Source organism: Cryptococcus neoformans (genome assembly GCF_000091045.1).
Source record: "Cryptococcus neoformans var. neoformans JEC21 chromosome 9 sequence".
NCBI classification, from domain to species: Eukaryota; Fungi; Basidiomycota; class Tremellomycetes; order Tremellales; family Cryptococcaceae; genus Cryptococcus; species Cryptococcus deneoformans.
The window spans coordinates 981062-995800 of NC_006694.1; the positions used below are offsets into that span (position 1 = coordinate 981062).

Sequence of the window (14739 nt, forward strand, 5' to 3'; positions counted from 1 at the left end):
AAACTATCAATAGCACCTTTGGACATGCCACCGTTCTCCGCGTTAATGATGATAGACTGAATAGCGCTAAAGTTGTCAGAAGCTTCTTTCCAGGCATTGTAGTCGTCCCCGGGTGTGGATTCAGTAGTAGGCTGGCTCCGACGAGAGCCGTCCAAAGAGATGAGTTCTGTGCCTTGGGTTGAGCGATCTGTGTCTTGGGACATAGCTATGCTTTGATGGCGGGTGTGGGGAGGGCTATTGCATAGCTGCTGTCTGGTTTTATATGCATCAATCCATTATGGCGGAGTGCAACATCTTTCGAAGTCGTCGAGAGAAAGGATGTTGTGGCATTTGTTGTTTACGTGTGGAATTGCCCGAAATGGCAAGAACCGATGTTCCCTGGCGGCGCGCTACATCAGCAGATCCGGGTCCTCCTATATCTCCTGTTATTATTGCTACACCAGGAAGGAAGGAAGAACGCGCAGGAAGGAAGAAAGAACGAACGAGAGAAAGAAAGAGGCAGCAGAAGAAATGCCCACAACTCACACAGAGCCTTCCACCGAGGCACCCGCCATGAGTCCACAAAACACAACCCCCGGACCCGCACACACAACATCCATCGACCACAACACCGCGACAGCAACCGACACTCAACAACCATCCACCGGCTTGCAACCTTCCATCCTGCCCCCTGTAGCTACTCCAACGACACAGCATCCAGTTTCTGCTGCAGAAATGACCAAGGACGGAGGTGCAACTGCCGCCCAGCCTTCCACGGCTCAGACAACTCTGCCTGAATCTGGTACAACATCTACAGCCATCAAGTCTACGGAAGGAGAGACAGGCAAAGGTACTCCCCTGGAGAACTTGTCTCGTAGATTATCAAACAAGACTCCATCGACTACCGCTTCCTCTGCACCCCAAACAACGGCCGAAAAAGCAGACCCAAAACCGGCTTCATCACACACCCAACCTACCACCTCTACGTCAAAAACGACGGTCAACACGCCTGCATCCCCCAGTGTTAATGGGGCCACAAAGTCAAAGGCGGCTCCTATATCGAATACAACTGCACCCAAGGCCGGGCAAAAGAAGAAGAGGAAGCGGAAGGGTTTGGCGGGTATTTTACTCGCGCTCGGATGTTTATCGGTCGACGAGTTTGAGGAGGAGCCAAGCAAATCTAGCAGCACGACTGCGAGCACAGGGCCTGGTAAAAGTGCCGGTGCTGGCGCGACAACCGGCACGAGCACAAAAGCCGATGTGAGTGCCAAACCGACGTCAGGTGGTGTTGGCGTGAGCTCGGGTGTTGCCAAAGCACCAAACGGTAGCGTCGCACCTGCTCCGTCAGACCCGTCAGCAGCCAAAATTCAAGACGCCACTGTAGGGGCTGAACAAAAGGTGGATGCAACGGGCCCAACGGATTCCACGGTTGTTGCTGAAGGACCGACTGAAGCCCATAAAGGTGTCGTCTCCAGTGAACAAGTGGTTGTGCCTCCGACTGAACCTCATACTCTTCCAGAAGATGAGGTGAGTTATCCCTTGCTGTTGAGCTTGGACGAAACTGACACGGTGTAGACCGCTGGTGTAACGTCTTCGGCTGTCCAGCCTCCTGGAGGAGGCTCTGCCCTCCTCGGCACCCCGTCTAAACACGTCTCTCACCGCGAATCTGAAACCAACCTTGGTACATCCAGTAATGAGCGTACAGAGACAAGTGGAGGGTACTCGGACATTAGCAATTCTGAAATGGTTGACGAAAGCACAGGACAAGGAGGAGATGAACTCGGAGAAGATTATCTTGAGTATGATGACGAAGAAGATAGATTAATTGAACAAGGTGGAATTGGAATTCCTGTAGACGAGGTGCGTTCATCAATGCTAACATCAAATGCGGGACTAACCGCTTCACATCAGAATGGCAACCCTGCACCTTTATTACCCCCCGTAGCTGCCAAGCACCGTGGACGAAAGTGTCTCGTGCTCGATCTCGATGAGACCCTGCTTCACAGTAGCTTCAAGGTGAGTCTTCATAGCGTGTGGTGGACTTTGTTGATTTTAAGCTAAGGGCGAAAATCAGCAATTGCCCACAGCGGATTATATTGTACCGGTAGAGATTGAATCTCAAGTGCACAACGTTTATGTCATCAAGCGACCGGGTGTCGACCACTTTTTGACAGAAATGGCAAAGATATATGAGATTGTCGTGTTCACTGCTAGTTTGTCCAAGGTAAGTCTTCGCTCACATATTAAATTTTGGACTCTGGCTAATGTGGCTTAGTACGCTGATCCCGTCCTTGACATGCTTGATGAGAACCGTGTCGTAGCCCATCGTCTGTTCCGTGAAAGCTGCTACAACCACAAAGGAAACTATGTCAAAGTACGTCCCTATACTTATATGATCACACCCTTAGATGGTTTTTCCTAACTATCCATACAGGATTTATCCCAACTCGGCCGTGACATCGAACACTCCATCATCATTGACAATTCACCTGCCTCATACATCTTCCACCCTAATAACGCCGTCCCTGTATCCACTTGGTTCAGCGATCCCCACGATAGTGAATTGACCGATCTTTGCCCCTTCCTTGCAGACCTCGCCACTGTCGACGACGTTCGTGGTGTCCTTGATGGACGAATCTAGACGTTCTAGAAAGCATCTCACCTTATATCCGCGAGGATCGTCGATACCCATCTTCCCTTCTTTTTTGGGATCTGATCAGGAGGACATTAGAGTGTATAAGGACTCATACGGCAAGCCTGGTTGCTCAACCTACGAAATTATAGCATCAATAACCCCCTATACCCAGAAGCCTTTGGGAGCTTGGTCGCATGTTTAGTTCTTTTCTTTAATCTCATTTGGTTCCACGTTACGATCTCAAGGCGTATGATGTATTATGTCGATCCCTCATAGTCTGTTTTCTAATCGTCTTTTTTATTTTCGTGGGTGTATACAGCTTAGGTACCCGCGCTTATATATCTCATACCCCCCACAAGACTGCCTTTTTTTATCTTTGCTTTAGTTTCAAAATGTTGAGTTATTCTGGAATCGCTTGTAGATACGTACAAAAACTTGGTTGGGACAGAGATTGCATTGACTGGGCCCATCGCATGCATCGTCGTCATACAGTACCGGTACAAGGATGTGGCATGAAGATTATGAAAGTCTCAGTAATGAAGCTCATCACCATCCATCAGAGTGGATAATTTCTGTGCCACTCGCCAAGATCATTGTACAACCGCAGATTTGCGCTATGTTGCTGACATAGATCAATTGCTGCTATGCGATCATGTTTCTTTGAATACAACTACATGCCGTCAATCCAACTTATCGACCTTGTGAAGCTATTATACAATTCCACTTCGCCGCGCACTGGCTCGTATTACAGTTTCAAAAGCCCAGTACTTTGTTTCTGAGAAGTTGTTTTGTCAGTAGGAGAATTGCGGCATTGTGGGTACAAATAGGAATTGACTTACGCCTGTTCCAGTATGTGACGTTCCCCAGGAGTAAGCTGACCACTGACATCAAACGGCTCAAGGCCCATGCTCCATGAGACCGTCAATTTAACCATTCTCATCACCTATTATGAGAGATAACTTACGCTTGTTTACCTTCAATGCTTTCGATATCTTCCATCTTGCCTCTACCCACAAATTGGCTCTCACCCACTCCACCAGGAAAGTCAGGCGCCGGCCTTCCCTCCATGAAAAGGCGTTTTTGGTCACGGATATAGTCCACGTTCTGGGGCGTGAGTGGAACCGCAGGGATGTAAAGGACTGCCGAAGGTCCTTTTCCTTTGTGCATGGACTCTACAGAATGGATCATATCTTATTGCTGCCACGTTAGTGACAGCTTTAGGTGACTGATTAGGGGGTTACTTGCCTCCGTGCCACCATGCTTGGTCTCCAGGCTTAACCCTTGGAATGCTGATCATAGTTCTGCCCAATTCGAGATGAGGATGAGTTTCGTCATTATACTCTTGGCTCCTGGCAATAGGCGAATTTGGGAAACGTGAAGTCTCAAAATCAAGCTCCCAGTTGGATGCTGAAAGGTATTCCTCTCTAGGAAGCTCTGCTCGAGACTGTTTCTCCCTTTAGATATTATGAGCCATGCACATACGCTGAAATGAAAGGAAGCGCTTACCGGAAAAGGGGCCTCATCATAGTGTAAGCTGTAAGTTCTTTGATGAGTGGGTAGATCTTCAAGGTTCCTTCAGTGGGACAAGTATCAGACATGGATGTCCAGCCTTGGAAGGCTCTGAAAACCCCGCACTGCAATAGCATCAGCTAATTCTGTTCGATATGACTAAGTAAGAAGAACACTTACAGCTCCGGGACCATCATACATGCTCTGTTTAGCCAAAGCTCTCTCGCCAATAGTCCAAGCGTCGTATTTCTCCCATTCGCCTTCCAAACAGCGCTGGTACACTTTTCGGTAAGTCTCATCCTCCCACCTTTCAATGCTGCCTCCATCAGCATGTGGACCCAGGGCAAACTGTGCATCCCCTGGATGTCGGATACGAAGTCGATCAGCATAGGTGAGGGGAGTATTCAAAGAAACTGGAGCATCTGATGATGGGAAAATAATGAGAGAAGGGCTCGTTGGGTTGCCATTGATCGAAGGTGAGAGCGCGCAGAGAGCTGTGTCTTGGACCAGCTAGGGACTTATTAACTTTCCTATAAAAAGCAAGTTGACAAAAACCTACTATAGTTCGGATACCTGCTTGTCGTTCTCTGAGAAGCCTTTCACCGAGGGGTTCTTTGCAATGTGTGCCTTGACATCCTCAAGCCATTTAAGCGCTGTTTGTTGGTCGACCACTTGTCGAATAATCACTGCGCCGCAATTTTTGATACAAGCGTTAAGTTCGTCACTTTGACCATTGATGAACTCATTATATGTCGTTTGGGGGATAATCTAATTATATTATTAGTCAAACAAGTGGCGAAATAATGATAAAGACGCCAATAAAGCTTACGTCTTGCTGTTTCTATTCAATCTCTTTGGAGGCCTCAGCCAACCTCTCCGTCAAAGTTTTCCATCCGGCGATGAGCCTTCTCTGGTTAGCCTCATCACCAATGATGGTGCGTTTGAGTTCAGCAAAGCGGGGAGGAAATGGCTTCTCTGCTTCGCCTGATAGCGAAGCGAATACAGAGCTGATCTGCAATCAAGGTTAACTCCCACTGCATACCTACAATAATAGCAATAGCAGTAGTTTACTCTGCTCACCGAGAAACTTACATTGCCTTCTTCGCGTTCTTTGCGAGCCGCTTGGCCCATCATAGAAGACGGAGACAGTCCGATGGTAGTCGTCGCAGCTCTATGAGTCTGTATACCTCTGCAATGTACTTGAAGAAGGATTCTTCTTGATATATTCAAAGTCTTGAGCATTTTCAAAGACACTTGTATGCTTGATATGGTGGATTGCAGATTTGCGGTTGGCATGCTTCCTCTGGGAGAACTGCCCATGTCTGTATATATTTTACATGGGAGAAAAGATATACAATGGCTTTGCCGTTTTACCGTTAGTAGAGGAAGAAAGAAGGGAAGATACAAATCTCTGGTAGATGCACGTTGAAAGAGATCATTTTGCAGTTTAACCAACCCATCATCATCGGCCGCCGCGTGTTTCTTATTTGTACCTACGTTCGAGCCGTTTGCGCTGCTATGCCCACATGTTTGTACTTTCATCGATTCTGCCGATTTTGAAGATATTATGCGTGCGATGATGGCATTGTTAGGGTGCACACGTTTACGTTACTAGTACATAGCGAGCACCTTTTTCGTCTCGTTGTAGGATGAACCACTAGTATTGGCGCTTAGGTGGATCCTAATATGATTGGGCTCCGTGAACACCGTAACTCCATACCATGTAGACCATTTCCAAACAGGTTAGGCTCCAGTTCCCAAGCTGAGGGCGATATATGGGTGGATGGTGCTGGATTAATTGAGCGGAATGAAGATAGAAGAGCTGAACAGATGGGAAGCCCGCCTAAAAAACACTGTCTGCCACTCGAAGTTTATTACCGAAATTTGATCCCGTTCATTGGTCGTTCTTGCCACCCATTTCCGTAATGCCATGCATTAACAACATTTCCACTTATATTGTCATCCTCAAAATGTCCATGAACAAGGAGTCCCTCACAGATGAGGAAGCTATCCAGCTTCGTCTTCAACTCGGCCTTTCAGCCCCCGGCGCAGCTGCGGCAGATGGCGGAGAACCACCTGTCGACACAGATGCCATCGCGGAGGAGAACTATGCGCAAAGGAAAGCAGAAATGAAGCGCGAGAAGGAGGAAAGGGAGCTCAAGGAGCGTATAGAGAAGTAAGTAATGTCTTCAAATCGTTGTCTCTACAGATTGACAGCGGTAGTTCATCAAGAGAACAAACCATTGACGAGATCCATTGTTTCTTCTTTTAGAGCTCGTAACAAATCAGCCCTCAATGCCAAACTCAAGGGTACAACTCTTTCCGCTCCCTCGACGGACGATAGTCTCGATGCCAAGACTTGGATCAAAAAGCAAAAGAAGCGTGAAAAGCAACGTGCGCGGGAGATTGCTGCGATGCAAGCTCGAGACAAGGAGGAGCAGGACAGGCTGATGTATGGGGAAGAAGATCTCGCAGGCCTTAAGGTTGGACATGGAGTAGAGGAATTTGAAGAAGGAGAGGATGTGATCCTTACATTGAAGGATACTGGAGTGTTAGAAGGTGGAGAGGATGAGTTGCAAAACGTCAACCTTGTGGAAGATGCTGCGATCAAAGCTGCCAAGGAGAGAAAACGCAAGGCCCAGCAAGCGTACACGGGATATGATGATGAGGAGTTTGAGGAGAATCGAATTGGCAAACGAGCGGATGTGTTGGGCAAGTATGATGAAGACTTTGCCACCGGAAAGGTTAGGACGGAGGGATTTAGGCTTGGAGCACCTGTAGAGAAGAAGATGAAGATTCAGGATGAGGATGAACAGATGGGCATTGCTCCAGCTCGAAAAGTCAAGCTCAATTTGGACTACACAAAAGAGTTTGAAGTGTCGGACTATGCCAAGGAAGGCGAGGCAGGGTTCAAGAAGCCCAAGGTATGTCACGCGCCATTTCCTTATGACATGCGGCTGCTGATTCACCACCGACAGAAAAAGAAGGCCAAGAGATCTATTCGCCGTACCGAAGCTGAAGAGGATACAATGGAAGTTGACGGAGAACCCACATTCACCCGAAGGGTCGTAACCGAAGGCCCAGACAATCTTGTAGACGACGAGGACCTACAAGCTGCCCTTTCTCGTGCCAGACGTGCCAACGCGAAGAAGAAACCCAAGGTCAAACCTGAAGATGTTGCCGCGCAGATTGCTCAGCGGAAGCAAGAGGAAGGAGAGCAAGTCAAGGAGGAGGATGGAGAGGAAGATGGGAGAATCACCTTTGACGAGACGTCAGAATTTGCCAGAAACGTGTCTTTGGAGTCTCGGGCTATTTCTGTCAAGCGCGAGCGTATTTCTCCCCCACCATCTGGGATAACACCTGCTGCTGACTCCGGTCCATCCGAAGAACCTGTCGTGGTCAAAATTGAGCGCCGTGAAGAAGGAGAAGTTGACGACGAGGATGATGAGATGGGTGAAGAAGAAGCAGATCTCGCAGAAATTGCCGCTAGAGAAGGGATGTCACTTGAAGAGTATAGGGAGAAGATTGATAGGCAGATGAGAGAAATGGAAGAGATGAAAAAGGAAATGAAAGATGAAGTAAGTCATTCTCTCTCTTCGCTTCAAGTGGAAACTTACGGTGTGAATCAGAGTGAGCTCGAACCCACTGTTGGCCAAGGTGTGGCTGGTGTCCTGGCCCTTCTCCGACATCAAGGTGCCCTCAAAGCTCGCACAGCCGAAGACGAAGAGCGCGAGCGCGTGCAAAAGCAAAAGGACTTGTGGCTCGCAGATTACCGTCGACGTATGGCTCAGCGCGAGTTGGAAAGGATTCAGGCTAGGGGCGGCAATAAGGATCAGGCACAGAGGGAATGGGAAAACAGGATGAGGGAGCAGCAAGAGGCGAGAGATGCGTTGGATATCTACAAGAACTACAAGCCTGACGTGAATATTGCGTATCACGACGAGTTCGGAAGGCGTAAGTATAAATCTTTTTATCCCATTCTCGGCGCCAGCTAACTCGTTGATTGTAGAAATGACACCCAAAGAAGCGTGGAAGAGTCTTTCTCACAAGTTCCACGGCAAAACCTCAGGTCGAATGAAGACCGAAAAGCGTCTCAAGAAGATTGCTGAGGAACGCAAGCAACTCACCATGAACTCCTCGGATACTCCTCTCGGTATGACGGACGCCTTTTCTCGCCGACAGCAAATGACCGGTGAGGCGCACATGGTCTTGAGTGTTGGAAACAAACAGTCGGTGCAGGCGGGTAGCAGCAAAAGACGTTAGATGAGGAGCTCACAAAAAATATCGTTGTATCACTATCTTTAAATGCATTATTATTGCCTTCACTTGTACAAGTAACGTATCTGTAGCCCTTATCTGGGTATAAGCTCTATCAATACAACCAAGCTAATGATCAGACCAAAACGTCTATGACGCGTTTCTGGGCATAGTAGCGAAAGGTGTACGAGTTGGAGGTTCAGGGAATCCTGTTCGCTTGATTGGGTCGCTTGACACTGATGGCGATCTCGCGAAGATGTTCCTTCCAGCATCTATCGGTTTCTTTAATCCCTCTTCTGCCTTCTCACTAGTCATATTGGCGTTTACGCCTATTGGCTTGGAGGCATAGGTTTTGTCAGAGATACCTCTTTGAGGAGTGAAACTGGGTCGCGTTCCGAATGGCTTGCGAGGAGAGATGACTGATGCAGGCGGAAGCATGATAGCTTCAGCAGGTTTGTGGGCGAACTCAGCATCATCAGCCTCTCGTAGACGCTTTTGCCCTGAGCTCGGAACGGTTGGAGGGGAGAAGATGTTAGGGGGAATTGTATGGGGCGTTCGTGTAGCAGCAGTTGATAGCGCTAGCGCTGGGGATTGAGTCGGGGCCGAGGTAGACATTGGCGGAGGAGGCATCGCCGTCCGCTGGGCTGCTACTGAAGACGCAGGTTGCGAGCGAGCGACAGGGGCTAGAGCGATTGGTTGACTGCTCATGAGCTTGTTGAGAGCGGTGTTTAGCTCCAGCTGAGCCTGATCAAGCTGTCTCTGAAGTTTGCCAATCTTCCGCTCAAGCTTAACATTGGCCTTGAATGCTTCTCGAGTCTGATCGTCTGCTTCATCGACCTCTTGATTTTTCTGAGTAAGTGAGGCCTCAAGATCTGCACATATGGTCAGCTGTATCAAGGCGTTTCTATCTATCCAGTTGCTTACCTTCGATTCGCTCCTTCAAATCCGCAACAAGCTGCTCATCAGCTGAGGAGACAGAGGAGATCGTCGCCTTAGCAAGTTTCTGCTTGACTTCCACATTCTCAGCCCTGAGATTGTCAATGTCAGCCTGCTTGAAGGCAGACTCCTTGACAGCTTGCTCAAGCTTGCTTGTAGCGGCCGTGAGCTCTTCTTGGATTATGCCTAAGTCTCTAGTACTATGATAATATCAGCTATCTAGGCTAATCCCCATCAAGGTGCTCGCTTACAGTTTGCTGATCTCTTGTTCCCTCTCAGACAGACTCTTTTCCATGCCCATCCGAGCCTCTGTGGCCTGCTCCATCTCTGCCGTTCTTCTGGCGTTAAGGTCTTCCTTTTCAACCATCGTCTTTTCCAACTGACTAGACGCATCAACCAACTCCTTCTTTACCCGCTCAGTCTCTCCCATGCAATGGCCAACCTCGGCCTGAAGCTGCCGAATCCTTTCCTCAGCGGCTGTTGCTTTTTCTTCGAAGACAGAAATTTGAGCGCGAAGAGTCTGCCGTTCACTGTCGACATCCTGAGAAGCTTTCTGGAGAGCAGAGATATCATTCTGAAGTTGCGAGATCGTGACTTGATGTTCTTCCAGTGCAATTCCAGCTTGATCTGATTTAGATCGTTCCGCAGCAAGTTCAGCGGCTAGAGCATTTGATTTATTGATCATCTCTTCGAGTTCAGAAGATTTTTCCTTCATATCATGGCCCATTAGGGCAAGGCGCTCTTCCAGTTCACGCCTTGTAGTGTCCAATGCTTCCCTCTGAGCCTCCACATCCGCAAAGCCATCTGCTAACGTCTTCTCCGCTGCGGTCAATTCCTCAAGTAATTGCTCTTTCTCTTGTGTCATTCGTTCCAACTCGGCGCCTCTGTCCACCATTTTTTGCTCCAGTTCGACAACCTTGGTGGTCAAAGCTTCGGTTTTGATTTCCTTTTCGAGCTTGTTAGCTGTCAGCTCCTCCTCCAACTTCTCAAGCTTAGAGACGAGCTCTGTGTTATGTGCCTCGATCTCACGGATACGTTCCTCTTTCTCGGCGATCTGAGCTTCAACAGTAGCCAAGCTCAAAATAGACTCAGCTGCTAAGACACTGGCGCTTTCTGCCTTAGTAAGTTGGGATTGAAGATTGTTAACAGAGGCAAGAGCATCATCAAGCTCCTTGCGGACAAGCTGCTCATTGGCCTTGGCTGAATTAAGCTGGCTTTCAACTTCAGTCTTCTCATATTCAAGCTCGGCGATGCGCTTATCATCCGCAACTTTCTTCTTCTTTGCCTCTATTTCTGAAACGAATAATTGACGCTCAGTTTCTCGAGATTTGTGGAGGATTTCTCGAGCGAGACGCAACTGCGATTCCAGGTTCCTGACATGTCGGTGATGCAAAATCAAAGCCAAGATGCAGCCTTGCAAGGCCTCTGGGTCTGCTCCTTGAGCCTTGATCTCGTGGAGTTCGGAGAGTAGTTTTTCGCGTTCTTCTTCGAGCTCCGCATTCTCCGCCATGGTCTCTTCCTGGGCGGATTGCAAGAGAGTAAGATTGGCCTGGACCTTGCTGAGGTCATTGGTGAGAAGCGTGATGCGAGCTACATGAGACGAGAGGAGAGGATTAGCGTGCACCGTGGAACGAGAATAAGAAACGTACCATCCCGCCTATCGATCTTGGCCTGCAGGTTTCTCTCTGTTTGCAGGTTCTGCAACATGGTAATGGACATACCAGAAGTAGAACGCCTGTGAGAATGCCTTCGGTTCTGGGAAGAAACAGCTCCCGCCAAGTCTTTTGGCAAATCACTATCCTCCTCTTCCGGTACGGAAGCCCTAGATTCTGGCCTATCGCTGAGCTTCTTACTCTGTGCCATATGATGAAGCACGTTGGTGAGCTCCGTTTGAAGTAATCCAGCTCGAGCTTCAACCTGTTTGAGATTAGCTTCTTGGGCTTGTAGCTGAGATTCAAGCTCAAAGACTCGAGTTTGCTGAGTTGATACAGCTTCATGAGATGAAGATAGCTCATGCTCAATATCAGCAAGCTGCTTGGCAAGCTTCTCTTTCTCATTTGCTACCTCTCGAGTTGTCGCGATTGCGTCACCGAACTCGACGTCCTTTTCAGCTAACGCTGCCCGGAATTCCTCCATCTCCTGTTGCAATCGCTCACATATTGCAGATGTCCTCTTTAGCTCCTCACGAGCTTTTCCAACTTCTTCAATGGCCGTCTCCTTTTCAGCGTTCGCCGCTCGCACCGCAAAGTGCCTTTCGTTCTGTACGAAAGAGATGTTATGTCGAAGCTCATCTCTCTCAATTCGAAGACGTCCGATTTTCTCTTCAAACTTGTGGATCACATCGACATCTTTGGTATTGGGTTGTGGGGCATCCTGAATCAAGTTTTGGAGAGTATCAATGTGGATCTGGGCATTTGACAATGCTTTCTGAGAATCAGCTTCGATAGCAGCAAGCTCCGACTCGTGCTCCTTCTTGGCCAACTGCAGGGCTTCCTCCAAGGCCTCTTTTTCCTTGCGGAGCTGGATCCGTTCGTCGTCATTTTCGCTGACATTCTCTGCCGCAGACTCGTCTAGCTTACACTCCAACTCTGCTACCTGATTTCGAAGAGTAATGACAGTAGTCTCGGACTCTGCAAGGCGGCAACTTGTCTGTTCTGACAACCTGTTAACTTCTGCAAGTTCTGTGGTTTTGTCCCGCACGAGTTGTTCCAGCGACGTGAGTTCGGTGTTGAGAGTCTCCAGCTGTGTATTTAAAGATCTGGAGCAACAGTTTATAAGCATCATATTAATCAATCTTCATAGAGTGACAGTAAGAAACTCACTCAATCGCCTCCTTAGACTGAGCTCGGTGAACTTCCAGTTCCTCCATTGAGATTTCAACTTTCCGCTGGGAGTCTGAAACCTTGTGCTCCAGCTCCTGCACCATCCTTTCTGAAGCTTCTCGGGTTTCTTCAGCCACGGCAAGTCGGTTAATGAGCTGCGCATTCGCCGTCGTGCGGTCCGAAAGTTCTTGTGACACTCTGCTGATTTCATCCTGCAACTTCTTGATGGACAACACATGTTCATCAAACTCGGCATCGTCATGGGACCTGCTAGCAAGGCTGACTTCAAGGGCCCGGCGCTGTTGAAGAACCTCCTCGAGCTCTCGATTTTTGTTCTCAAGTGAAACTCCAAGTTCAGTAAGTTGCTTGGCAGTGGAAGCGGCTTCTTCTCTAGCAGAAATGGCGGCAGCCTGGTGCTCGTTCAAACTCGCTTGAACTTGAGCAAGTTGTTCGATGATTTGTTGAGCATTGGCTTCTTTGATGGAAAGATCGTCACGAGCCTTTTGAAGATCAACTATTACAAACTGGTGTTGGGCTTTGATACTCTGTCAAATCAAAGTCAACTTTCACTGATAGTCCTCCGGACACTTTCCATACTCACCTCAATTTCGGTCTGCCCTCGCAAGTGTTGCTCTCGAAGAAGTTGCTCAGATTCTCTCAAAACTTCCAACTCCTTGGTTTTCTCGGCAAGCTGGGCCTCAATCCTCAAGGTCCCCTCCTCATGCGCCCGGACCTGCTTTTCGAGGTCATCAATTAATGCTGCCTTCTCCTCTTCAAGCGCCGCCACAAGGCCAGGATCAGCAGCCTGTGAGTCAAGGGAAGGGCTACCAGGCAAAGGAACGGCCGCTCTCATCCTAGCAAGCTCCTCATCCTTTTCAGCCAAAAGTTCATCATTCTCCTTGACCAGGCTCTCAAGGTACTCCTTGTCCCGCAACGCTTTTTGCAAGTCCCGCCGTACCTGACGAAGTTCAGAGTCTCCTGACCTAGAACCAGCGGTGGTAGAAGAAGCGGCCTTGGACCTTGCAAGTTCGACCTCGAGGGCATTGATCTTAGCGAGAGAAGCCTCGTCAACAAAGGACGCGCTGTTTGAGGCAGCTTCAAGCTGTTGCCGAGTTTGTCTTTCTTCTTCAAGTTCTTCCTTCAGCTTTTGTACCAGTTGGGCTTTTTCTTCCAGCCTAGCCATCTCTGAAACATGATGCTCGACTTCTCGCTCCTTCTGGGCTAGCTTCTTGCTCAGTTCCTCCTTCTCTGCTCTGGCATCCTGAGCCGTTTTCTTGAGTTCATTCAATTGCTTCATGTCTACCCCTCCATCAGAACGGCGGTAATATTCAAGCTCCCCGTTGAGCTCGTACATCTCATTCTCAAACCTCTCGGCGGTCTTCCTGGCAGAGATCTCGGCGGCAAGCTTTTCGTTGACCGCCTTGTCATATTCTCGCTTAGTATTTGCCAATTGCGTTTTGAGTTTATCCACTTGAGTTTCGAGATCGCGAAGGTCTGCGGCAGTGACCGATGCCCTTGGTTTTGAACTTTTCTGAGGAGATTCAGGGTTGAATGAGTCGGAAGTTGTAACATTTTGCGGCGAGAGGCTCTCAAGTTTTGTCTGCAGCGATTATCAGAATAACTAGCAGACGTGCTGAATACAACTTACTTTGAGCTCAGCATTTTCGTTTTGCAAGGCCATCAGTCGGTTCCGCTCTCGATGACTTAGAGGCTAAAGGCATTGTTAGTGTAGCTCTGTCTATAGCACTGGAGCCACGGACCTCATCTGACCCCCACGAGTCCCCCGAAGATGCTTGGTGCCTCAATCTGTCCTTCTCATCTTCTGTTTTCCTCAAGTTGTCTTCCAACTGTTTGATTCTTGCTTGTTGACTCTTAATCTGCGTAGCCGCCCCGTCGGACCCTCTTGACAAAGCTTCATCCAGTGCTTATAGATAATTTAGCACGACAGAGCATTTAATATAGTAGTAGCACCTACCATCCTGAATGTTTGCCTTCTCTTTCTCTTCTTTCTTCAACTTCTCTGATGTCTGCATTAAGCTGGCCTCAAGATTGGATAATTTGAGTTTAAGCTGGGCCAGTTCCTATGTTTTCTTGGTCAAAACGACAAAAAGAATTCTATAGAATAGCATACATTTGTTTTAGCCAGTGAATCGTTCTCTGCTTTCAATGCTCGATCTGCTTCATCGCGCAGCTGGTTTTCAAGGTCAGTGTGCATCTTCAACAATCATCCAGGAAGACATGCGAACTTTGTATTCTGCGGTTTGCTTCGCCCTCTTAGCCTCTTCCAGATTCTCCTGCTTCTTCATCTGCTCATTCTTGATGGAATTTAATTCATGATCTGCCAGCAAGGCACGTCAGCATTCCAGTTTATCAAGTTTCGTTATGAGGCGAAGGTCAACCACTCACCTTTATGGCTTAATTGCCTCTGAAGCTGGGTGATCTTGTGTTCGAGCTCACCAGCTCCTATGAAGGACATTTTTCCCAGGGTATTTGGGTCTTACCTAAACCTGGGAATGGGAGAGTATACTTGTTGCAGTAGGAAGAGAAAGAGGAATTAAAGTGGCAGTCTGACGGAGCAAAAGCAATCGCGTTTGTTTGTTT

At 48.4% G+C, this 14739-nt stretch overlaps 4 protein-coding genes across 4 annotated transcripts; 2 read left to right on the plus strand and 2 right to left on the minus strand.

The window, feature by feature from the left end:
* The first annotated feature begins 430 nt into the window (after nucleotides 1-430).
* Nucleotides 431-3110, plus strand: CNI03650 (protein phosphatase, putative). The gene is made up of 6 exons (XM_572886.2): nucleotides 431-1506; nucleotides 1555-1839; nucleotides 1891-1995; nucleotides 2054-2203; nucleotides 2255-2353; nucleotides 2414-3110. Exons 1-6 carry the CDS (start codon nucleotides 511-513, stop codon nucleotides 2618-2620), a joined length of 1842 nt encoding a protein of 613 aa, XP_572886.1. The 5' UTR covers nucleotides 431-510; the 3' UTR covers nucleotides 2621-3110.
* On the minus strand, nucleotides 3059-5928 carry CNI03660 (conserved hypothetical protein). The gene is made up of 9 exons (XM_024657872.1): nucleotides 5216-5928; nucleotides 4953-5135; nucleotides 4683-4891; nucleotides 4304-4633; nucleotides 4121-4248; nucleotides 3860-4068; nucleotides 3579-3804; nucleotides 3454-3522; nucleotides 3059-3389 (listed from the first exon to the last, which is right to left on the minus strand). Exons 4-9 carry the CDS (start codon nucleotides 4322-4324, stop codon nucleotides 3368-3370), a joined length of 675 nt encoding a protein of 224 aa, XP_024513549.1. The 5' UTR covers nucleotides 4325-4633; nucleotides 4683-4891; nucleotides 4953-5135; nucleotides 5216-5928; the 3' UTR covers nucleotides 3059-3367.
* A 145-nt stretch (nucleotides 5929-6073) lies between these two features.
* Nucleotides 6074-8446, plus strand: CNI03670 (conserved hypothetical protein). Its single transcript, XM_572894.2, has 5 exons — nucleotides 6074-6299; nucleotides 6396-7047; nucleotides 7102-7701; nucleotides 7753-8077; nucleotides 8133-8446. Exons 1-5 carry the CDS (start codon nucleotides 6094-6096, stop codon nucleotides 8384-8386), a joined length of 2037 nt encoding a protein of 678 aa, XP_572894.1. The 5' UTR covers nucleotides 6074-6093; the 3' UTR covers nucleotides 8387-8446.
* CNI03680 (conserved hypothetical protein) lies at nucleotides 8414-14665 on the minus strand. The gene is made up of 12 exons (XM_572939.2): nucleotides 14545-14665; nucleotides 14385-14476; nucleotides 14270-14329; nucleotides 14114-14219; nucleotides 13899-14062; nucleotides 13787-13849; nucleotides 12740-13738; nucleotides 12139-12683; nucleotides 10966-12074; nucleotides 9568-10906; nucleotides 9305-9516; nucleotides 8414-9252 (listed from the first exon to the last, which is right to left on the minus strand). The coding sequence occupies exons 1-12, from the start codon at nucleotides 14612-14614 to the stop codon at nucleotides 8531-8533; spliced, it is 5481 nt and encodes a 1826-aa protein (XP_572939.1). The 5' UTR covers nucleotides 14615-14665; the 3' UTR covers nucleotides 8414-8530.
* Nucleotides 14666-14739: the final 74 nt, after the last annotated feature.

Coding starts and splice junctions, on each gene's coding strand:
- CNI03680 (XM_572939.2), bottom strand. CDS start 14,614: ATGTCCTTCATAGGAGCTGGTGAGCTCGAACACAAGATCACCCAGCTT. Junction 14,063..14,113: donor GAAGGCAAACATTCAGGATG/GTAGGTGCTACT, acceptor ATTATCTATAAG/CACTGGATGAAGCTTTGTCA. Junction 13,850..13,898: donor ACTCGTGGGGGTCAGATGAG/GTCCGTGGCTCC, acceptor CAATGCCTTTAG/CCTCTAAGTCATCGAGAGCG.
- CNI03650 (XM_572886.2), top strand. CDS start 511: ATGCCCACAACTCACACAGAGCCTTCCACCGAGGCACCCGCCATGAGT. Junction 1,840..1,890: donor TTGGAATTCCTGTAGACGAG/GTGCGTTCATCA, acceptor GCTTCACATCAG/AATGGCAACCCTGCACCTTT. Junction 2,354..2,413: donor ACAAAGGAAACTATGTCAAA/GTACGTCCCTAT, acceptor CTATCCATACAG/GATTTATCCCAACTCGGCCG.
- CNI03660 (XM_024657872.1), bottom strand. CDS start 4,324: ATGTATGATGGTCCCGGAGCT. Junction 3,805..3,859: donor CCAAGCATGGTGGCACGGAG/GCAAGTAACCCC, acceptor GGCAGCAATAAG/ATATGATCCATTCTGTAGAG. Junction 3,523..3,578: donor AGCATTGAAGGTAAACAAGC/GTAAGTTATCTC, acceptor GGTCTCATGGAG/CATGGGCCTTGAGCCGTTTG.
- CNI03670 (XM_572894.2), top strand. CDS start 6,094: ATGTCCATGAACAAGGAGTCCCTCACAGATGAGGAAGCTATCCAGCTT. Junction 7,702..7,752: donor AAAAGGAAATGAAAGATGAA/GTAAGTCATTCT, acceptor GGTGTGAATCAG/AGTGAGCTCGAACCCACTGT. Junction 8,078..8,132: donor TCACGACGAGTTCGGAAGGC/GTAAGTATAAAT, acceptor CGTTGATTGTAG/AAATGACACCCAAAGAAGCG.